General features: G+C 35.7%; 1 protein-coding gene across 5 annotated transcripts in view; it reads left to right on the top strand.

The window, feature by feature from the left end:
• VIRMA (vir like m6A methyltransferase associated) overlaps positions 1–25165 on the top strand; it is a 61975-nt gene that overhangs the window by 8234 nt on the left and 28576 nt on the right. For 3 of the 5 annotated variants that reach the window (XM_082858954.1, XM_082858953.1, XM_082858950.1), the window contains exons 2-11: positions 87–202; positions 3912–3998; positions 5096–5144; positions 6670–6838; positions 12830–12952; positions 13533–13805; positions 15659–16799; positions 20149–20640; positions 21696–21850; positions 24723–24805. In XM_082858954.1, the coding sequence (XP_082715080.1) occupies positions 87–202; positions 3912–3998; positions 5096–5144; positions 6670–6838; positions 12830–12952; positions 13533–13805; positions 15659–16799; positions 20149–20640; positions 21696–21850; positions 24723–24805 (2688 nt within the window). The remainder of the gene's footprint in view (positions 1–86; positions 203–3911; positions 3999–5095; positions 5145–6669; positions 6839–12829; positions 12953–13532; positions 13806–15658; positions 16800–20148; positions 20641–21695; positions 21851–24722; positions 24806–25165) is intronic. The other 2 variants (XM_082858951.1, XM_082858952.1) reach the window with 1 other exon arrangement.

Here is a 25165-nt window from a genome sequence, read left to right as displayed (position 1 = left end):
CTGAATGAAACAAATTGAAGTGAATAAATTTTGAATAGACAAAGTGTTTTGCTTACAGTGTATTCCTCTCCCCCCTTTTCTTAAAGCAAAGTTCTCATATAGACGTGGTTCGTTTTCCATGTGTGGTTTATATCAATGAAGTCCGAGTCATACCCCCAGGAGTAAGAGCCCATAGCAGCTTGCCTGACAGTAGAGCATATGGGTAAGTCAGTTTTCTTTTTTAAAAGTACTTTTGACTAAAGTTGATCTAGAAACATACTCTTAAATGCAAAAATTTAAGGTAATATTTTGTAAGTAGAAAACAAAAAACCTAAAACTTTATTCAGTTATGGTTATGTTATGTTGCATTGTAATTGACTCTAGGTTTTCTCTATAATCTATATATTATTATAAACTTGAAAAGAGTCATTATTTGACCTGAGTACTAGATTAAGTTTTTCTTTCTTCATTTCTTTTTTTTAATTGGTGGAAATAGGTTTATATTTTCCAAACGATTCTAGGGTGGCACAATATAATAGATGAAGTATTTTTAACGTGACTTTTTCCTTGAAAATAAGAATGAGTGTGAATATTTAGAAATATATCTTTTATTATGTTGCTACATTTTTTATTATATTATTTTATAGTATCAGTTTTCATGACTTATTGGTGATCTCCTTATCCTGATACATGTGTCTTTTTATAAATATGTAGCTTCACATTACCATTAGTTGTACTGAGCAAGTAGTTATTTGAGCATCATTTCTCTTTCTTAGTCTCTTTGTGAAATAAACCAAATATAAGACATGGTTCCTGATGTAGAGTTTTGTTTTTTTTTAATCTTTTTTTAATTTTTAGTTTTTGGCCATGCAGTGCGGCTTGTGGGATCTTAGTTCCCAGGATTGAACCTGGGCCATGGCAGAGAAAGCACCAAGTCCTAACCACTGGACCTCCAGGGAATTCCCTGTTGTGGAGTTGTTGATAATTTTAACAACTGACATAAAACAGGAATTTGATCTTTGTTGTAACATGAATAAGCATCTTCTTCTGATTTTAATTACATGAACTGGAGATGAAAGCTAAATTTTGGTTATAGAAACATGAATATGTATAATAAATATATCTGTGGGTTTTTAGCTTATAGCCTAGGCGTTACTCTTACGTATCAATGCCACATTTTGTTATGTCCATGCTGTGATAGCTCAGTTTCTATTACCTGAAAGAGTTAAGCTAGCTACAGGGGTGACTGTTAATGGTACAGATTCAAAGTTAAGGGCTCATTTCTTCATAATTGTGAAAAGTAGTTGGTTATTCCTAGAGGTAGATATAAAAATCTTCAACTGTTTTCAGGTCATTCAAAGGTAAAACAAATACAAAACAGTAAGAATGATTAGTATTTATAATGACAAATCATTGTAATTGACTTCATATCTTTTTTGCCATGTGTAAGGAAGTAAAATCTCCTGTTTTCCTGTATTTCTTTCTACTTTTCCTATGTGTGTAGAATGAGAAAGATGGAGTAATGATAGTGTATCCAGCAGTCTTCTCTAATTGTACTGCTTTTGGTCAAGAAAGGTCTATTAGTTATCTGTTGCTGTATAACAAACTGTAGCAAATTTAGCAACCTAATCCCCTACTATTTCTGAGGGTCAGGAGCCTGGGAGCTGCTTGATTGGCACAAGTTCCCTCATAAGGTTATAACTAAGATATATAGGCTTTGGGTTGCAGTCTCAGAAGATTTGACTGAGGCTAGGGAATTTTAGAAGCTTGTTCACATGACTGTTGGCAGATCTTCAGTTCTTTGCCAGGAGATCCTTTCTATGGATTGCTTATGTCACAGCATGTATTTTTGCAGGGTGAGTGATCCAAGAATGAAAGTGAGAGAGCATGCCCGAGAAGGAAGCCACAGTCGCTGTATTTTATAACTTAATATCAGAAATGGCATACTGTGACATACTTCAATATACTGCTTTTACTATATTCTGTTGATTACATATTCTACTGGTACAGTGTGGGAGGGAACTACACAGGGGTGTGAATACCAGGAAGCAGGGGTCTTTGGGGGCCATTTTGGAGGCTGGCTACCACAGCAGGCAATATGAATCTCTGCCATTAGCTGCAGGGGTAAGAGTATTTGTTACATTTCCCCTCTTCTTATCTCTCTCCTTTTTCTTAGCTGGGCGTGAATGGCTGTTCATGTTTTAATAGTTCCAAATATGAAATTATTATCAGAAACAACTTTATGCACAGTATGTTATAGAACAGTAAAATAAAGTATTGATTCAATAATACAAATATGTAAGATGTTGGGAAGCCTGAAATCTCAAGGTTGAAAGTAATGTTAGAGATGATATATTTGTGCAGCACACTTTATGATAGTATTTTTTCTCATTATGAAATTCAGAACTATGTCAGGTAAAATTAAAACCCCTGTTATCCCTCCATTGTGAGAGAATCTTAACATTTGAGGCCATGTGTTTTTAAATTTATATGTGTGTGTTTATATATATATATTGTTTTTTGCTTTTTGTTTTTTAAAATGTGGTATCTTATGTGAGGTTAGGTTTTAGAGTCAACGAGTTTTAAGATGAAAGTCTAGTGGAGTCAAATTACCATTGATTCTTTAAATCGCTTTTCGGTGACCAGGACCTGAGTCTTTGGTGCCTCCAGAGGAAAGAATTTGCATTTCAGTCCTTTTCCCTTTCCTTGAGATATTGGAGGCCAGGGTCTGGTTTGAAGAGGAAGGCTAGGAGAGAGAGACTAGAGTTGTTGAGCACATACAGTTGAATTTGGGTAAGATAAAATGTATGATGCTGCTCTGATCCCACTGCGTGCTATTCTGTGTATTCCTTTATTTCATTTAGCATTATGTCAGGAGTACTTCACATCATTTAAATTTATTTGAAAATATGATTTCTAATGACTGCATAATCTAACAAATCAATGTACTCTTATTTATTTGGCTAGTTCTTAAAGTGGAGACCATTAGATGGTTTTTAGTTTTCAAATTATTAGTATAATGCACCTCCTCTTGAAAAAAGTCTTTGTATATTAGTGTTTCCATAGAAACACTTTGTAGAGAAAAGTATTTCTGGAACAAATGGTGTGAACATTTTCTCAGTCTCCTGAATTTTATTGCCATATTGTCTTTCAGAATGATTGTACCTGTTTGTACTTCTACCAGAAATACATAAAGGAATCTCTTTCAGAGTACTCCGGGCATTACACTTTTTACCATATGGATTTTTTGTAAATAAACAACAAAGCATGCATTGTTTAAAAATCAAGATTTTAGTTGAGCCGAAGGAATTTCAGCAAGGGTGTAGCAGGGTTTCATTCTAGTGCAAATTAAATAGGCTTTAATCTTGATTATAGAAGTCTATAGAAAAATCAAAATATTTATGTAAATTAGTGCTATACAAATTTCAGTCTGGGCTTTAAGTCACAATTTAGGGCTCTGATGCTCAAATTATTATTACAGTCCTGTATGAATGTGGGTTAAATTGAAATTAAATGGTAATTATTATTTACAACTTAAAGTTAGTTAACTCCTGATTCTTTTTGCTAATAGAATAATGATATAAGGAATTATAAAACTAGATATCATGATTAATTAGCATTTGCCATTAAAATACATTAAAAAATTTAAATATCTGTGTGTTTTAAAATGGTCCAAGTAGCAGGCGAAAGATATTTGATGGCTAAAAATTTTTCAGTAGTACTCAAAGTGAATACTTGACTTCTTGAGAATTGGATGTGAATAAAATTAGAGGAAATTTTACAGTTAACTACGTGTTTTTGTTATTTACATATTAGGAATAATTTATCTTAATTCTAGAATTGCTCTTAAATTTGTACTTACTTTGTTTTTTGTTTTAATTTAGGAACTGATTATTGTAAAGGCTGACCTTTCAACTTTGTTTCATTCACAGGGAGACATCACCGCACACATTTCAATTAGACTTATTCTTTAACAATGTAAGCAAACCAAGTGCCCCAGTTTTCGATAGGTTGGGAAGGTATGTACTTACTAGGTAATTTCACCAGCAATTCATAAGTTAGTAAGCAAAACCTTTTTATTCTTTAGATAGAAGAAAAGGCTGTGTATGGTGGTAGACCCAAGAACTCAGGGTTTAATTTTCTCAATTGACAATATTAAGGAAATGTCAAGCTCCTAAGGACATGTTGAGTTTATTTATAAAATAAAATTTTAAATATGTGAAACATTAACCATCTTTTGTTGCTTTTTATTGGTGTATGCATTATACATATCACATGATTTGATAATAACCTAATTTGGAAAAGATTACTTTTTGATTCTTAAAAAAACCTATATAAACACATTGAGATTTTGTCTATGTTTTTTAGGTCACACTACTACATAATTTAAAATTCCATAGTCACATTTTTGTAAAATGAGAATTTTGTTATAGTTACTCCTATTTTGAATTATATAATACATGCTAGGTATGACTAACACTAGTTGTTTTGATGTCTGCAAATTAATTAACCGTTAGATGGGTTTACTCATTTATAAAAATTCATTTATAAAATAACAATTTTTTAAAGGCAGCTTAAAAATGGAAAATTTTCTGTCCCTGTCAGGAATTAAGTTTTCTAGATTTTGCTTATTCTTTTATTGATTCTCCACTCATTTATTATTAAATTATATTGGTAATTTAACTTCTTTTTAAAATGAAGGGAACCTAGGTAATCTGAAGCAGCTAATTTTTTATATTATAGAATGTTATTCTTATGTCAGTACCTGATGAAAATAGGTGCTTTTTAAAAATTTTGGTCCCAGTATACATTTTTTTTGAAGACTATAATGCTATGGATCTCTACTCTGGCTGTACATTAGAATTACCTGGGGTGCTTTTAAACAAACATTGATTCTCACACACACCTCAAAGCAATTGAACCAGAATCTCTGGGGGGGTTTGTTTTATACTTTTTCTTGATATCATTTTGTGGAGAGTAAATTAAACCCAAACTTTGTAGTTCATTAAAACACAAATCTAGCATTTGATTGAAATATATGAATCTAGAAAAACTTCTTCATGAACTGTGATGTTCAGTGTTTGAGCCTATATATTTATTCCTACTCTTTTGGCAGCCTGGAATATGATGAGAATACTTCCATCATCTTTAGACCCAACTCAAAGGTAATTGTAGAAGTCAGTTTTCAACTTGTTACTACTGTTGTTCTCACCTCCATTCAGAGTTTTTGATCCAGATAAACCAGTGATGCAGAATGTCAACTTACTTGGTTCTAGTTCTGCAGAATATCATCATTTCTTGTCTGATTCCTCTTGTATTCCAGAAGCTATTTTAAAATGGAGCAAAGACATTGTAATGCTATTATCTACCCATACAGCTCTTTATTCTAATTTTATACTTGGGTCAGGAAGAAGCCAGCATCTGTGCTTTTCCTTCTTTTCATTTAGGTGGGCAAATTCAGAATATGACAGGCAGGTAAATTATTATTAAACACCATTGTATCTTAATTAAGTTTTCTTTAAAAATTCATATTTCATACTTCTTCCTTGTGTATCAGAAGTGTCTTTTTCTTGATACCAAATGCCATTCTGAAAGCATCTAAAAGATCTGAATCATGGAAGAGCCGAAATCCAAAAATAATGGTGATCTAATATGGGACTACTCAGCCTGCTGTTTGTTTTTGGTGGGGGATGGGTATTTAATCCTCTGCACCTTGTTTAGACTAAAAATTGTATTCTTTATCTGTTTATCTTCCTTCCAGTGGTATTTCTGTTTAGAGTCTATTAATCCGTGGGCATAGTCTTTGAGCCTTTCTTCTGGTCCCTGATTTCCCTTTGCTAGAGTTTGCTAAGGTTAGCAAGGAGAATAATAATTTTTTTCTTCCTCTAGAACCCTTCCTCTAGGGTTCCATTACCACTTATTATTTCATCTTTATCCAACACTGTAGAGTGGGAGGAGAACTCAGAAGTCAGGGGCTTTGGTTTCTAGCCAAATTTTTCTACTGACACTCTCATTTTCTTATTTGTTGATAATATTTGCTCTGATTACCTCTCATAGTTATTGTGAAGATAGAGTGATTAATAGATAAGCTCTGAAAAATGTAAAGTTATTTTATAAGGAAATATTGAGGGTTAATGGCATTGATAAAGTCTTTGATCTTTTTAGGATAAGTTTCTTTGCAAAAACAATTTGTTTAATGCCTCTGGTTACCCTTACTTTTTAAGTACAATATAGATACATAGAATATACCTGCATGTCATGTAAAAAGAATGCTGTATAATTTTATAGGCTTTATAATTCTTGAGACTGGGCACAATTTGTACTCTTGTGTATCTCCATGACCCCTGTAACTATTTGGGTTTAATTTATGAATTGGCAGTAGCTCCCCCTTAATTTCCTTCTCATTTCTCTTCTCTTGGTTGGGAATCTGGTTATGCTTTTTGAATAGGATTGGCCTAAAGTATAGAACTGGGGAGATGTAGTCCTGAGACAATTTTAGGTATGGTAACTCTGGAGGGCCATGCAAAAGTTGTGCCTCTGGGTGAATTTCCACCAATATTGACCTTTGCATTTTCAGCATACTTTTATACTTTAGTTGAACCACAAAGTAATTTGATACCAGTTTACTTCTGACATAGTAAAACATTCATTTGAAAGATATCTCTTCCCCTCCCCCTCCCCCCAAATCAGGTGAATACTGATGGTTTGGTGCTAAGAGGCTGGTACAACTGTCTGACACTGGCAATATATGGATCAGTGGATAGAGTCATAAGTCATGACAGAGACTCTCCACCACCTCCACCTCCACCTCCACCACCTCCCCAGCCACAGCCAAGTTTGAAAAGGAATCCAAAACATGGTGAGAATTTAATTTAATTTTATTTTATTACTTACTTTTGGCTGTTTTGGGTCTTCATTGCTGCGCACGGGCTTTCTTTAGTTGTGGCGAGCAGGGGCTACTCTTTGTTGCAGTGTGTGGGCTTCTCATTGCGATGGCTTCTCTTGTTGCAGAGCATGGGCTCTAGGCACGTGGGCTTCAGTAGTTGTGGTGCATGGGCCCAGTAGTTGTGGTGTATGGGCTCTAGGGCACGTGGGTTTCAGTAGTTGTGGCTCATGGGCTTAGTTGCTCCATGGCATGTGGGATCTTCCAGGACTGGGGATCGAACCCATGTCCCCTGCCTTGGCAGGTGGACTCTTTACCACTGCGCCACCAGGGATGTCCCTATGGTGAGAATTTTAAGTTTGCTTTTATCAGTGACACTTATGTTCATTATAGTAGGAAAAGTTAACTCAAAGAACTCTTCTACTTTTTGAACCTTGTTTAAGGTTTGACAAGTTATCTGTCAATCTCCCATTCTTTCCTATAAGAGTGTCTTTTATGTTGAAGTGGTTGCATTTTATTTTCCTCCACTACTTTGCAAAAATGCTTTTTTAATTGACCCAGGGTTTTTTTTTTATTTAAAATATGTATATGATAATATAATCCATGGTTATTCATGGTTTACTATGAAAATTGTCTTTCAAAGAATTGAAGAATAGGCAGTAAATATGGTATGTGTTTTTGGAATACTTGTGTTAATGGCATTTGTTTTATCAGGACTGCATTTCAAATTTCCTTAGATGTCCAAATCTTAGCTAAGGCAGATTTTCCTGCTTTTGAGAACCTTTTGCTTAGTAACTCAGAACAAGAAAAATAAAAACTCTAGGGACTTCCCTGGCGGTCCAGTGGTTAAGATTCCCCGCTTCCAATGCAGGGGGTGTGGGTTCAATCCCTGGTCGGTGAACTAAGATCCCACGTGCCTCATGGCAGGGCGAAAAAAAATAAAACAAACAGGGACTTCCCTGGTGGTTCAGGGGTAAGACTCTGCGCTCCAATGCAGGGGGCCTGGGTTCAATCCCTGGTCGGGAAACTGATCCCTCATGCATGCCGCAACTGAGGGTTTGTGTGCTGCAACTAAGAGTCTGCATGCCACAACTAAGAGTCCATGTACTGCAGCTAAGACCTGGTGCAGCCCAAATAAATAAATAAATATTAAAAAAATAAAAATAAAGCACAAGCAACTTTATAAAAAAACAAACAAAAAACCTCTAATGAACTTTAGTGACTTTCATTTTATAGAGCAGACAGCTGGACTCATGTTTTCCAGGGTCTCTTTTCCTCACTCTAGTATTACTTATAAGCTGTTGAGCTAAGGAGATTTGGGAATAAATTTTGAAATTATAATTGAGGTCATAGGGAAAAATATTTTGCTTTACAATTAGCATTTTATGAGCACAAATAAAATGACCATTGTTTCTCTTAAATCCTTATATAATAGTGTGGTGTGAGATCTTTGCTCTGATGGTGGTCACACACTGTAGTTTAATCTTTTTTCTTATATCGTACCTGCTAAGCACAGGTAAATTAATTGACCATATATGCATGGATTTATTTCTGGGCTCTCTGTTCTGTTCCATTGACCTTTGTGTCTCTTTTTATGCCTATACCATGCTGTTTAAAGTACTATTGCTCTGTAATGTTGTTTGTAACATTGTGTGATACCTCCAGCTTTATTCTTCTTTCTCAAGATTGCTTTGGCTCTTTGGGGTCTTTGATGGTTCTATACAAGTTTTAGGATTGTTGTTCTATTTCTGTGAAAAATGCCATTGGAATTTTGGTAGGGATTGCATTGAATTTGTATATTGCTTAGGGGAGTATGGACTTTTTTTTTTTTGGCCATGCTGTGTGGCTTGCGGGATCTTGGTTTCCTGACCAGGGATTGAACCCAGGCCCCCTGCAGTGGAAGTGTGGAATTCTAACCACTGGACCGCCAGGGAATTCCCCCTAGTATGGACATTTTAACAGTATTAATTCTTCCTGTCCATGGGCACAGAATATCTTTTCATTTATTTGTGTCCCCTTCAGTCTCTTTCATCAGTGTCTTGTAGTTTTCAACATACATGTATTTCATGTCCTTGTTTAAATTTATTCCTAAGTGTTTTATACTTTTGGATACAATTGTAAATGGGATTTTCTTAATTTCTCTTTCTCGTAGTTCATTATTAGTGTATAGAAATGCAGCCTATTTTTGGGTATTGATCTTGTGTCCTACAGATTTACTGTATTTGTTTCTTAGTTCTAATAGGTTTTTAAAAAATTTTTATCTATTTTTATTTTTGGCTGCATTGGGTCTTTGTTTTGGCATGCGGGATCTTCATTGCAGCATGAGGGATCTTTCGTTGCAGCATGTGGGCTCTTTGTTGCAGTGCATGGGCTTCTCTCTAGTTGTGGCAGGCGGGTTTTCTCTCTCTAGTTGTGGTGCGTGGGCTCCAGAGCACGTGGGTTCTGTAGTTTGCAGCACGTGGCTCTCTAGTTGAGGCGCACAGGCTCAGTAGTTGTGGTGTGTGGGCTTAGTTGCCCCGTGGCATGTGGGATCTTAGTTCACCAACCAGGGAATCAAACCCACGTCCCCTGCGTTAGAAGGTGGATTCTTTACCACTGGACCACCAGGGAAGTCCCTCTAATAGGTTTTTAATGGAGTCCTTAGGGTTTTCTTTATATTATACAGGTTTCCCCTGCTGTCTGAAATAGAGTGTTCCTATGAAACCTTTCATACACCAAAATGGTATAAAACGAAGAAACAGTTACCTTAGGACACATCTTGCTAATGGATGCACAAAATAAATTGAGATAAAGCCCAGATGCTCACAGACATAGTTCAAAGCTATGGTGGCTAAATGCTGAGATGCTGAGTGTAGTTGCCAGGGAAGGAGCTTGGCAGTGCCACTCTCACTCTTTGGGGTTATGTTGCCTCTATAACAGCTCAGTGCAAAACAAATGCTTAACACTTATTTTCTCTTTTCACATTTTTTTGTAGAAGTGAAAATCCACTTTGGATTTCTTTTGGTTAGTGAAAACACGTACTAAGATAGGTCTTTTGTAAAAGTGAAGTGGCATAAAATGAACTTCCAAAAAGCAGGGTGTACCTGTATCAGGTTATCTGCAAAGAGCGACAGTTTTACTTCTTCCTTTCCAATTTGGATGCCGTTTATTTCTTTTTCTTGCCTAACTGCACTGGCTAGGACTTCCAACACTGTGTTGAATAAAAGTGGCAAGAGGTGGGTATCCTTGTTCTGTTCTTGATCTTAGAGGAAAAGCTTTCAGCTTTTTACCATTGAGAATGATGTTAAAGCTATGGGCTTGTCACATATGGCCTGTTATGGTGTGGTACATTCCCTCTATACCTGTTTTGTTGAGAGTGTTTATCGTAAATGAATTTGAATTTTGAAAAATGATTTTACTGTATCTGTCGAGATGATCATATGATTTTTAGCCTTCATTTTGTTAATGTATCACATTGACTAATGTGCAGATGCAGAGCCACCCTTGCATCCCTGGAATACATCCCACTTGATCATGATGTATGATCCTTCTAATGTATCATAGAATTCAGCTTGCTAATATTTTGTTGAGGATTTTTGCGTGTATGTTCATCAGAGATATTGGCCTGTAACTTTCTTTTCTTGAGGCATCCTTGTCTAGTTTTGGTATTAGGGTAATGCTGGCCTTGTAAACGACTTTGGAAGACTTTGAGAAAGACTGGTATTAATTCTTCTTGGAATATTTGGTAGAATTCAGCAGTAAAGACGTATCGTCCTGGACTTTTGTTTTTGGGAGGTTTTTTTTTTTTTTTTTTTTTTTTGTTTTGTTTTGTTTTGTTTTGTTTTGTTTTGTTTTTGGGAGTTTTTTGATTACTGATTCAATCTCCTTACAGTAATTGGTCTGTTCAGATAGTCTATTTAATCATGATTCAGTCTTGGTAGGTTGTATGTTTCTAGGGCTGTATCCATTTCTTCTAGGTTGTCCAATATGTTGGTGTATAATTGTTCATAGTAGCTTGGTGTGATCCTTTGTATTTTGGTGGTATCAGTTGTAGTATCTCCTCTTTCATTTCTGATTTTGAGTCCTCTTTTTTTCTCGGTGAGTCTAGCTAAAGGTTTGTTAATTTTATCTTTTCTAAGCTTGTAGTTTCATTGATCTTTCCTATTGTCTGTAGCCTTATCACAGCATCTGACATAGGTAAGTAGTTACTCTAAAATTTTGTTAAATATATTGACTTGTCAGAAAGAGAAAGATACCGTTGTGATATCACTCATATGTGGAATCAAAATATGGCACAAATGAACCTATCTACAAAGCAGAAGCAGACTCACAGACATAGAGGACAGGTTTGTGGTTGCCAGGGGGGAGGCAAGGTTGGTAAGGGGTGGATGGGGAGTTTGGGCTTAGTAGATGCAAAGTTTTACATATAGAATGGATAAACAACAAGGTTCTACTATATAGCACAAGGAACTATATTCAATATGGGATAAACCATGATGGAAAAGAATATAAAAACAAATATATATGTGTATAACTGAGTCACTTTGCTGTACAGCAGAAATTGATACAATATTGTAAATCAACTGTGCTTCAATAAAAAAATAAAAAAAGACAAGTGGATAAAAAATTTACTGACTTCTAAAAAACTTTTATTGGAGTATAATTTTTATTTACAATGTTGTGTTAGTTTCAGGTATACAGCAAAGTGAATCAGTCATACGTGCACATATATCCACTCTTTTTTAGATTCTTTTCCCTATTATAGAGTATAGGGTATTGAGTAGTGTTCCCTGTGCTGTACAGTAGGTCCTTATAAGTTATCCGTTTTATATTTAGTAGTGTGCATATGTCAATCCCAATCTCCCAGTTTATCCCCTACCCCCTTTCCCCCCTGGTAACCATAAGTTTGTTCTCTGTATCTGTGACTCTATTTCTGTTTTGTAAATAAGTTCATTTGTACCATTTTTTTAGATTCCACATATAAGCAATATCATATGATATTTGTCTTTCTCTGTCTGACTTCACTCTCGCTGACTTGTTTTAAAATGGACACTTAAGCTCATATATTGCATATACATACACATATATATGTATGTGTGTATGTTTTTAACTTTTTATTTTGAAATAATTATAGATTTATAGGAAGTTGCAAAGAAATGTATAGGGAAGTCCTGTGTACTCATCCCCAGATTCCCCTAGTTAACATCTTTTACAACTCAAGTACAATATCAAAATAAAATTGGCCTTGTTACGATCTGTAGAGCTTGTTCACCTTTCACCAGTTATATATGTATACGTGTGTGTGTGTGTGTGTGTAATTTTATGTCATGTCTAGCTTTGCATAACCACCACCAAAGTTAAGAGACTTGATTGTACTATCACAGTATTCCCTGGTGTTATGCCTTTACAGGCAAACCCATCCCACCTGTCCCTAACTTTTGGCAATCACTAATCTATTCTCTGTCTCTGTAATTATATTATTTCATGAATGTTACAAAATGGAATCATGAAGTTGGGATCTTTTTGAGATGGGCTATTTTCATTCAGCATAATTTCTTTGAAGTTTATCTACTTTCTGTGTGTATTAGATCATTCTTTATTGTTGCTGAGTAGTAATACATAGTGTGGATGTATCATAATTTATTTAACTTCAATCATTGAAGGACATTTAGGTAGCTTCCAGTTTTTGACTTTTGCAAATAAAGCTATTATGAGCATTCATGTACATCTTCCTGCAGGAAAATAAGTCTCCATTTTTCTGGGATAATGCCCAAGAGTTACATACATTATATTTTGGTATATGGGACATCAAAAATTCTAACTTTCCCATTATAAACTAATTAGCAAAATTTCTGTTACACGTCAGGAAGGAAAAAGTTAATAAATTCTGAAGATGAAAACTCAAATGATGAATAGCATTTTTGTCATGCATTTATTTCACTATACTTATTCATTTGAAAGTTCTTTTTCTTTTTCTAATAAAATTAGCTGATGGGGAGAAAGAAGATCAGTTTAATGGAAGCCCTCCAAGACCACAGCCAAGGGGACCAAGAACTCCACCAGGACCCCCTCCACCTGATGATGATGAGGATGATCCCATGCCATTGCCAGGTAGAAATATATCAGTGATAGTTTATTTTCCCCCTCTTGATTAATGTTAATAGTACTTTTTGATTAAAGAAAAAAAATTAGATGCTGGTAATCAAATCTTGATGAATATCCTCTGCCCCCATTCTGCGCAGTGTTTTCTTGGGTTTTTTTGTTGGCAAGTGAATTTGTTAAAAGAAAAAAAAACCAGTTAATTAATTCGAAGCTGAAGCAACATTACTTTGAAAATAAAATGTTAATGTGCTATAGTGGTATGTACAGAACAGCACCAGTAAAAATAAACAGTAGGTATTGGAAGAGATAAAAATCTGTATAGTTACTTAATAGCTAAAAAAGAAGAGGATTATTGTATTAGAACATAACATAGCATACTTTATTAATTATGAGCTGTGTTTATTTAATACTTTGTTTAAAGTATGTTTATTTAATACTATTAATATTTATTAATAATTAATAAAGCATACTTTATTAATTATGAGCTAAATCATCCAAAATGTCATTAAGTAGTTGCAGTATCCAATCCTTCTGCCTCATGTTATTTAAACAGTTAAAATAATCTGTGCCTTAAACCTCAATTTTTCAGTGTCTGGTGACAAGGAAGAGGATGCTCCTCATAGAGAAGATTACTTTGAGCCCATTTCTCCTGATCGGAATTCTGTTCCTCAGGAAGGTCAATATTCTGATGAAGGAGAAGTAGAAGAGGAACAACAAGAAGAAGGAGAAGATGATGAAGATGATGTGGATGTCGAGGAAGAAGAGGATGAGGATGAGGATGATCGTCATACAGTAGATAGTATCCCTGAGGAGGAAGAGGAAGATGAAGAGGAAGAAGGTGAAGAAGATGAAGAAGGTGAAGGTGGGTTAAATTAGCTAGGACTTCTGGTTTTAAGTGCTAGAAACTAGCTTGATGTAACTTTTAGTAATGCGGAAGAATTTGTAGCAGAGATAAATGGCTTTCAAGAAACCTGAGTCAGATTGTAGCTGGGCCTTAAGACTTGACTAGAGCTGGGATTTCCGTCTCTTCTTTGTTTTGTGTTTCTAATTTATATTCTGTTAACTAATTGTTATATCTCTATTCACCCCACATCTTTAATCTCCTCTCTTTAACCAGCCAGTCTAAACTACCTGGCTGTGTCTCAGATCCAGATCCAGTTTTCTGGGAGAGAGAGTCTCTTTGGCTTGCTATGGTATCGCTGCCCCTTGATACCATCAGCTTTGTCCAGGGAAGCAGGGATATGCAGCAAATACATGGTGATTAGGGATTTGGTGATCTGTTTTGAGAGTAAAGGAGTGGTGTTTTAAGCTGGGTGGAATTGCTAAAGATGTCTGCCACCTAGATATTTTGGCAAAATGCTACATTATTTTTAGAAATTCAGAAGGAAAAATCTCAATTACACAGGGACATATGGCAGCATTATGCAGTCCTTTAGTTAGGCTTTATTTTTCCTTTGAAAGCAAAAAGAGATACTTAAGCTAATTGGCTCTTAATTTCTCCAGTAAATGGAATGTAGTGTTAAAGTATTCATGTAAAATGACAGATTATCTGCCTTTTTCTTTTATAAGATAGTACAGGTGAGCATCATTCTACGTGAGAGAGAGGACCATTCTAGTATTACAGTGGCCCTTTTACAAAATATAAATAATTGGGTTATTGAGTGATAATCTTTTTAGCTTACCCCATTTCCAGATTACCACAAAATCCTTTTTAGATTTATTGTGTTTGACTGGCAAGTAGTAGTTACATTTCATGCAGGCTTTGTTAATCAGAGGACATTTTAATAGAGAAGGTGAAAGAATGAGGCTGGTTAATTTGATTTTTACCAGAAGGCATCTGGTGGTTATTCCAGAGTCAAGTCTCTATAGGCCCTTCCTTTTCAAATATGAGTGTATTGCTATGGCTAAATTGTTTTGAGCTAAAGAATGTCAAAAGAGGGCTGTTACTTGAGGAATACTGTAGGCTGTAATTGCACATCTCTGTTTTACCACGGCCAGGTAATAGTGTTAAAAAGTAAAACCAACAAGTTTTCCATCTCTGGTCCTGTATTACTTCTAGTCCTGTATTAATAAATAGAGGAAAAAGCTGCATGTGTCATAATATGAAAACTCTTTGTTTTGGCAAAGCTGAGCACTTTATATGAACAGATTTTCCCTAAAAACATAATACAGAACTGGGGAAACTGTGTGACAGGTAAATACAGAGAAGTGAAAGTGAAGGAATATGAAATTCATGTTATAAAAAGAACATAGAATATTTTTTCTGGAAATATTTGAGGTAGCTTGGTATTTATGGTACTAATTCTTAGTTAATTTAATAATTTTGGCCCATCAATTTATTTTTTCCATCTTAAAAATACTCTCTTATGAGGGCAAGCTTAATTTCTTTCCTCCTGAAAGAGGTATTTTTGGTTTGTTTTTTGAGGCATTTCTAATTTAATTTTGTGAGGGAAAGATCTGTAGCAGAGTTAGTTGTAAAGCTGAACAGATATAATAGAAAACTTTGCTTATGAAGTTGCTCCATAATTATTCTATTAGAAACTATAAAATGTTAGTAATTGTTGATAAGATGTTGGGGCAGAAATTAATTTTGTTGAGGAAATCATTAATTTTTATTTTTTGCCACACTATTAAATGATTTTTTTGACAAACCAGATTGGTCTGCATTAAACGACAATGATGTAACAACTAAATATTATTCAAACTGATTTTCAGGGGATGATGGTTATGAACAAATTTCCAGTGATGAAGATGGAATTGCTGACTTGGAACGTGAAACATTTAAGTATCCAAACTTTGATGTTGAATACACTGCTGAAGACTTAGCTTCAGTTCCTCCTATGACGTATGATCCATATGACAGGGAGCTTGTACCACTCTTATACTTCAGCTGTCCATACAAGACTACTTTTGAAATTGAAATCAGTAGAATGAAGGATCAAGGTCCAGATAAAGAAAATTCAGGGGCAGTAGAAGCCTCAGTGAAGTTAACTGAACTGTTGGATTTGTATCAAGAAGATAGAGGTGCAAAATGGGTAACAGCTTTAGAAGAAATTCCAAGTTTAATAATAAAAGGATTAAGTTATTTGCAATTGAAAAACACAAAACAAGACGCCCTTGGCCAGTTGATAGACTGGACCATGCAAGCTTTAAATTTACAAGTAGCCCTTCGCCAACCCATTGCCTTAAATGTCCGACAGCTCAAAGCTGGGACCAAATTAGTGTCCTCACTGGCAGAATGTGGGGCCCAAGGAGTCATGGGACTGCTACAAGCAGGAGTGATCAGTGGATTATTTGAGCTCCTGTTTGCTGATCATGTCTCATCTTCCCTTAAGTTAAATGCATTTAAAGCTTTGGACAGTGTCATTAGTATGACAGAAGGAATGGAAGCATTTTTAAGAAGTAGGCAGAGTGAAAAAAGTGGCTATCAAAAACTGCTGGAGCTCATACTTTTAGATCAGACTGTGAGGGTTGTCACTGCTGGTTCAGCTATTCTTCAGAAATGCCATTTCTATGAAATTTTGTCAGAGATTAAAAGACTTGGTGACCATTTAGCAGAGAAGACTTCTTCTGTTCCTAACCACAGTGAAGCTGATCATGATACAGACACTGGACTTGAGAGAACAAACCCAGAATATGAAAATGAGGTAGAGGCTTCAATGGATATGGATCTTTTGGAATCCTCAAATATAAGTGAAGGGGAAATAGAAAAGCTTATTAACCTCTTAGAAGAAGTTTTTCATTTAATGGAAACTGCACCTCATACAATGATTCAACCCCCTGTTAAGTCTTTCCCAACAATGGCACGTATTACTGGACCACCAGAGAGGGATGATCCATACCCTGTTCTCTTTAGGTAAGACATTTTTGGCTTTGGGAAATATATTTTACCAGTCATTAGAAGCAATTTTATGTGGTTGGTTTCTTTTCTTTTTTTTTTTTACTGTCTGTAGATCAAGGATACTTGATATTTTAAAATAAGTGGAACTGAGAAATATGTTACTGTGGGTGAGCTATATTTAGTTAATACTTAAAGTTGTAGTAGCACCTTAAGTTAAAGATAGTAATAATCAACAACAGTGCTTATATAAGCATGTCTGTGAGCAAGAATAAATGAGAAACCGCTGAGTGGCTTCTGGGAAGGTGGTACAAAGAGGATGGAACAGGAAGGAGAGAGCTTTTCAGAGTAAACCTTTTTGTACCTTATCACTGTAATACATTGTAGATTAAACTGATACTTTACTAAATTGATTTTACAGTCCTGGTTAAAGATATATTAAAGGTTTAATTGCCATTTGTTTCTGCCATCTAACTCTCTAGTTATCTATTGGTACAGTTTTGCCATTATTAGGTACCCACGGTAGATTTTTAAAATTTTGTTTTAATTTTTGAGAGTTTCTTTTTTGGCATTTTGCCTGTAAATAATTTTTCAACTAAATGCAAAAGTTGCGTTTTTATTATTTTATTCCTTATTTCTGTGATTATTTTTTGCCTTGCTTTGGAACATAGTGCATTAACAGAAAATCAGTACTTGTCCATTCTAAAATCTGTACCTATCCATTCCTGTTTTTAGCTGAAACTATCAGATCTTGCCTTAGTTTGAGTTCTTACAGGAGTGTAAGATGATAATTGTTAAAGCAAGGTCTGGTAGGAGATGAGGTCAAGAGTACAAAGTAGGAGTTTGGCTTTGAACAAGAGAAAGGAAACCTTATATGTATACAAATACAGATATCTTTGTAGTGTGGAGACAGTAGAGGAGACAAGGCACTTCTCACTGATCTTATTTTATTTTTTTTTTTTTGCGGTACGAGGGCCTCTCACTGTTGTGGCCTCTCCCGTCGCAGAGCACAGGCTCTGGATGCGCAGGCTCAGCAGCTATGGCTCACGGGCCCAGCCGCTCCGTGGCACGTGGGATCTTCCCAGACCGGGGCACGAACCCGTGTCCCCTGCATCGGCAGGCGGACTCTCAACCACTGTGCCACCAGGGAAGCCCATTGATCCTATTTTTGATAAAGTAGGAATTGAAGTCATGCACTGAGGATGACTGAGTATAAGAAAAGGGTGAAGCTCTCAAATAGTCAGTGAGGGGAAACGAGTAATTAATGGCCTACTAAGTCTTGTTTTTCCCCCATAATTGGAGGAGGTATGTTTGGGTATCAGACTTTAGGAAATAAAGGGCTTTGAATGCTGTGCACTAAGGAATTTGGATTTTTGTTTTTGTTTTTGTTTTTGTTTTGGCTGCACTGCATAGATTGTGGGATCTTAGTTCCCTGACCAGGGATCAAACCCGGGCCCCTGGCAGTGAGAGCACTGAGTCCTAACCACTGGACTGCCAGGGAATTCCCAGGGATTTTGTTTTTAGAATGTGGGAAGATCTCGAATATTTTGGAGTAGCAGTTCTGGTATGATCAAAGTAGTGTTCTAAGATTATATTATAGTTACAAGATGTATTGCAATGGAAGAGAAATTGGAGTTATTAGGTAGATAAGCCTGTCTGAAGATTCTAGGTGGTAGGTGTTGTGCTAAGTACTTGGCCTGATATAGTGGCATTTACAGAAAATGGGAAGACAAATACTGTGCTACTATTGAGAGTTTGTGAAAAAGCATTACTAGGACTTGGCAACTGAACCTAGTAAGAGAAAGTAAGAAGGAGCTTTGATGTTTCTAGCCAAGGTAACTATTGGAACTGTGGTTTTATGGACAGAAACTGGTAAATTAGGAGGGAGAGTGAATTTCGAAAGAAATAATTACATTTTGGAAGGATTAGTTTGAAGTGACGGCAAGGTTCATTAATGTACCATGTTGGAGTCTTCAAGATAACCCCCAAGATTTGCTAGATTGAGTCACAGGACTGTGTTGTAATCACGACCACGATTTATTATATCAAAAGGATACAAAACATGATCAGCAAAGAGAAGGGGTACATGGGACGAAGCCTGGGGAAACGAGTCATAAACTTCCAGAGTCCTTTCCTCATTTAGACACAAAGGACCCGCTTAAGTCCTCCAACAACAAATTGTGACATGTGTGAAATGTTGCGTACTGAGCAAGCTCATTGGAATCTCAGCATCCAAGCTTATTATTGGGGGATAGCCATGTAGGCACCCAGTACCTAGCATGTATCAGAATTCCAGACTCCCAAAAGGAAAGCAGGTGTTCAGCGTAAACCATATTATTTGCATAAACAGTTTAGGTGCAGTGAGTATTCTTACCAGTTGATGGGCGGAAACCCTCCCAAAATCCAAGTCCCCAGAGGCCAGCCAAGGGCCAACCTTGCAAGCAGGCCTTTCTAAGAATAAACATTCTGAGGTCTGCCATGTTAACTATTTTCTGAACGTTCCATGAGGTGGTTAAGGATGCTCTTAATAATGTTCACCTTTGTGGTAAGAAGTTAGTGGAGGTGTTTTTATCATGACAGAAGCCTGAGTTTAAGCAGAAATTGATTGAAGAGGCAATTTTATGCTATGTGATTACAACTATATGACATTCTGGAAAAGGCAAAACTGTGGAGACAGTGACTGCCAGGGATTGGGAGGGAGGGAGGGATGAATAGATGGAGCACAGAGTATTTTTAGGACAGTGAAAGTACTCTGTCAGTAGCAGTTGGGTCTGTTTAGGGGTATTAGGTAAATTCAGACTTTTTCTACTAAAACTATGGGTACTAAAAAAATGGTTCTTGGATTTGATAAAAGAGTCTATTGTATTAAATACTGAAAATTGATAATTTGAGGTTTTTTCCCCCTAGAGGTACTAATTCAGATATACTACCTATAGTAAATCTGAATATACTATAAGTTTTTTATGGTATATGTACTATATTCTCCCTAGATATACTAATTCAGATATACTGATATGCCATGGGTCGAGTAGGACCATGGTTAAAAGGAAGGAGCATTTGATAAGTGGCCTGGAAGGAAGTCCCAGATTTTAAAGTCATGGTTGATTCTGGAAAGAGAAAACTTTTCACAGTTACTTATTAAACATCCTTTGAATGCTAGGAAAAAGCCTTACAGAACTTTCACTTTTGTTTGGCCTAGTGGATAGAAGGCTTGCTACTTACAGTACTATTTTAGTTAAAGCAGTATATTGCTGAAGATAAGGATTATTGCCATTAAATTTTTTACCTCTCTCCTGTCTAATGAATATTGAATAAATGAAGAATGTTTTACACTGACTTAACATATATTTTATTACTTCTTCTACAGGTATCTTCACAGTCATCACTTCTTGGAGTTGGTTACCTTGCTCTTGTCAATTCCAGTAACAAGTGCACACCCTGGTGTGCTGCAAGCCACAAAAGATGTTTTAAAGTTTCTTGCACAGTCACAAAAGGGTCTTCTTTTTTTTATGTCAGAATATGAAGCAACAAATTTGTTGATCCGAGCTCTGTGTCACCTTTATGATCAAGATGAAGAAGAAGGTCTCCAATCTGATGGTGTTATTGATGATGCATTTGCCTTGTGGCTACAGGACTCAACACAGACTTTGCAGTGTATTACAGAACTGTTCAGCCATTTTCAGCGTTGTACAGCCAGTGAAGAAACTGACCATTCAGATCTCTTGGGAACTCTTCACAATCTTTACTTGATTACTTTTAATCCTGTGGGAAGATCAGCTGTTGGCCATGTTTTCAGTCTTGAGAAAAATCTCCAAAGTCTTATTACTCTAATGGAGTACTATTCCAAAGAAGCCTTAGGGTAATTTTATGCTTAATCCTTAAATTTTCTACTTTATTGGAAAACCACATCACTAATGGGGTAGTTTCTTGAAAGAATGTGTTTTGAAAATAAAAACTGTAATTTTTTGACATAACACATAACTTCTTAATTAAGGATTAGAATGGTGAAATCTCTAAGATGTGGCTGTAAAGAAATGAAATAGCAGCTTCTTCCAGTTTCCCCACGGTGTTAACAAAGATTGCAGCTGTAGTACTCCTGCTAATTTTTGTGGAGGGGAATCCTAAGGTACAGGAACATACGTATACCATAAGAGTCATGAGGGCTATCTTGCTGTCTTCTGCCCTTCTAAGCTATTCTAAGCTATTCTAAGCTACTAAGGTATTCTAAGCTAATACCTTCTAAGCTATTCATGGTGCTCGGATTTCAGAAGTGTTTTGACTGGATGAGGGGGATTGAGAATGACAGTAGTTTTCAAGAACTTGCCCTATAGGGCAGAGGGTTTTAGTGTATGAGAAGAGAAACATGTTCTTCCTGGTTCATGCCATGCAAAGCAGTGGCATCCTTTGCATCGGGGTCTTGATAAGACTCCTTGAGTGATGGATCTTTTGGGGGGACCTGTAAAAGGCAAACAACAGTGACTTCTATGCCTAGCTGTATATTAACAGTTCTGTAGTGGAAGTCTGAATAATCATGGTGGTAGGTTGATTCATCACACTTGTTCCTATTTATCCAGAGTGAACAACCATTTTAAAGGAGACCGATGAAGTGTACTTCCTAATCTTTCATTGCTAATGAAGTACACTTATTAATATTTCATTGTTCTGATCTTATTTCTTAATAGAATTTCACTTTCCATTTTGATGCATGTGCTTCGTTATTACATACTTTTAAGTAGTGGTTTCAGGTGAATTGAAGGTGAAACTTTAAAGTGCGATTTCCTGTTTTCAGGAAGTCAGTCATGTTTCATTGTGAAATTCCTTGATCCCTTTAAAACCAAGTAGAAAACAATGTTAAAAATTGTTCCTAAAAATTTATTTTCATATCAAAAACTTTAAAACCTTATTTTGTTTCAGTGATTCCAAGTCTAAGAAGTCAGTAGCTTATAATTATGCATGCATACTTATTTTGGTGGTGGTTCAGTCTTCCAGTGATGTCCAAATGCTAGAACAGCATGCAGCATCTCTCTTGAAGCTTTGTAAAGCAGATGAAAATAATGCTAAATTGCAAGGTATGGTACTTGAAGTTATTTTAAGCATTTATGATATGTGAAGAAAAAAAGCCTTTGAATATCTGTTGTTAGTACTTTATCATGTTTTGATAATATACCTGGTAATACCCTGTTTTTAACTTTCTGAAAGTTAAGATACCTTTTATGGAGGTATTTTATATGGTGTTCTTAAAAAGATTTTTAGGAAATTGTTCAAAGTACCTTTTTCTGAAAAGCTATGGAAATTTCTGGGTGGTTGAAGTTCCTAATCAAAGTAGAATTAAAGATGAACTCAGAAGTTCAGTTTTGTTTATAGTTTGCATGTGTGTGTGTTTTCTATATATGTATTTCTAAGTACAACACTGTTGTAAGTACAACTTAGAAATCCATTTGTGGTTAACACGTGCTATTCTCAAGTGAAGAATGATGAATATGAACATTATTTTCTAAATGTATGTTGAATGAAGTTTATGGCAAACCTTATTATGTGGGCAGTCTTGAAAAGTTTAAGATATTTAATTACAAGTTTTTATTATTTTATTTTGGTTCTTGGCTTTCTGACCTTGCCAAGTAGAAAATTTGATAACATTGAGTAAATGTTATGATAGCATGTGGCCTCTTTTCTTTCTATTTTTTTTTTGTTTTGGCTGCACTGCACGGCATGCGGGATCTTAGTTCCCCAACCAGGGATCAAACCCGTTCCCCCTGCAGTGGAAGTGCAGAGTTTTAACCACTGGCCCTGGACCACCAGGGAAGTCCCAGGCCTCTTTTCTTTTTAATCCTAAATTTTATGTGCGATACCACCAGTAAAAGTTGGGTACTGCACTCAATTTTCTATATTGAAAGTAGATTTTTTCCCCCTGAAGTATGCCTTTATAAAAGGAGGGTATGCAGCGTCTTCAAAGGTAGTATTAATGCCTTACTACATTTTCTGTGTGATGGGTACACTAGTATTTGTTTTATTATTCCTTATATCTTTCATTTGAACACTATATATTCTACATATATGAAAGAGTTAATTTAAAAATGCGTAGGAAAATACTCAGATGTAAACAGTTGTAATCCTCAGGATTGTAGTACCAAGGAAGGGTGACTACTATTTGCACTTCCCTTCATTCATTCCTATAAAGTGTCTAGAACTTATTACGTGAGAATGCTTTTCTAAAAACGTTTTTGGTGATAAAGTATAGGTTTTACGGCATAGCTTCTGGGAGAGTTTTGAGTTCGGTTGCAGTAAATGGTATATTTCGTGTGTTTCTTTTATAAACAAAGCTTGCTGTTATTAGTTTTGGGGTGATCGTGATTACTTTTAACTTCGTAAAGGCAAATTAGGAAATTGATAAAATTTAAAATTCATGATAAGGGAAAAGGCACTCGGCATATGTCCCCCCCATGGGTTTGATCCTGTTAGAAATGAATACATTTTGTGTATGCTTTTTTGGGGGTGTGGGAATCAGTGGCAGCATTAGGTGAATAAACATTATGTTATTATATTGGTTTATGAGCAGTCAATTTTATAATTCTTTTTTAATGTTGTAAGTTGATTGCTGCAAAAATATTCAGTATAGTTAGATGTAACCATGTAAATGTTTTAAGTTTTCAGAAACCAAAAATCTAAGGGTGGTAACCTCTTTTTTTTAATATATATATATATATATTTTTTTAACATCTTTATTGGAGTATAATTGCTTTACAATGGTGTGTTAGTTTCTGCTTTATAACAAAGTGAATCAGTTGTACATATACATATGTCCCCATATCTCTTCCCTCTTGCGTCTCCCTCCCTCACCCTCCCTATCGCACCCCTCTAGGTGGTCACAAAGCACTGAGCTCATCTCCCTGTGCTATGCGGCTGCTTCCCACTAGCTATCTGTTTTACGTTTGGTAGTGTATATATGTCCATGCCACTCTCTCACTTTGTCCCAGCTTACCCTTCCCCCTCCCCGTATCATCAAGTCCATTCTCTAGTAGGTCTGTGTCTTTATTCCCATCTTGCCCCTAGGTTCTTCATGACCTTTTTTTTTTTTTTTAGATTCCATATATATGTGTTAGCATACGGTATTTGTTTTTCTCTTTCTGACTGACTTCACTCTGTATGACAGACTGTAGGTCCATCCACCTCACTACAAATAACTCAATTTCGTTTCTTTTTATGGCTGAGTAATATTCCATTGTATATACGTGCCACATCTTCTTTACCCATTCATCTGTCGATGGACACTTAGGTTGCTTCCATATCCTGGCTGTTGTAAGTAGAGCTGCAATGAACATTTTGGTACATGACTCTTTTTGAATTACGGTTTTCTCAGGGTATATGCCCAGTAGTGGGATTGCTGGGTCATATGGTAGTTCTGTTTTTAGGTTTTTAAGGAACGTCCATACTGTTCTCCATAGTGGCTGTATCAGTTTACATTCCCACCAACAGTGCAAGAGGATTCCCTTTTCTCCACACCCTCTCCAGCATTTATTGTTTGTAGATTTTTTGATGATGGCCATTCTGACTGGTGTGAGGTGATACCTCATTGTAGTTTTGATTTGCATTTCTCTACTGATTAGTGATGTTGAGCATCCTTTCATGTGTTTGTTGGCAATCTGTGTATCTTCTTTGGAGAAATGTCTATTTAGGTCTCCTGCACATTTTTGGATTGGGTTGTTTTATTTCTAAGCCAGTATAGTAGGACATTACATTTCATTTTAAAGCTTGTTTAAATAATTAGACATAAGTTCATTCCTGTATAAAATTTAGTTTATTGAAATGAACATGGATCTGATAATCTAAAACCATGGTTTTTCTCAGGAAAAGAATACCTTTACTTCCCTTGTTTTAAAGGCTTTGTTATAAAGGCTTTTATTTTAAAATATTATATTATGAATTACTGTTTTTGTTTTTAAGAACTTGGCAAGTGGCTTGAACCTCTGAAAAACCTTAGATTTGAGATTAACTGCATCCCAAACCTAATTGAATATGTTAAACAGGTAAGTAAAACTTAAAAGTGCCTTGATTTTACAGAACTGTGTGGTAGTATATAGTAATACTGTTTTAAATCACTTGTATAGGTAATGCAGTTAAGTGTACTTGATTAATTTACTAGTCTTGTGGGTATAGACTGGTACTGGGTATAGATGGGTATGTAATTGTGTGTATAATGAACACAGATGCACACAACTTTATTGCTTTCTATTACCAGCTTCTGTCCTACTTTTTTCCCTCTCAAATAGGAATATTATCACCTACCATTTTGATGACATTTACAAAAGTGTTTTAAAGTTAAATGCTATGATAATGTAACATATAATTATAGTTAAACTTTAGTGGAAAAGAATTTCCCTCAAAAT

The sequence above is a fragment of the Leucopleurus acutus genome (genome assembly GCF_964270905.1).
Source record: "Leucopleurus acutus genome assembly, chromosome: 17".
In the NCBI taxonomy this organism is placed as follows: Eukaryota; Metazoa; Chordata; class Mammalia; order Artiodactyla; family Delphinidae; genus Leucopleurus; species Leucopleurus acutus.
Note: the sequence above shows the minus strand (reverse complement) of the source record. Positions and strands in the feature narration are given on the sequence as shown.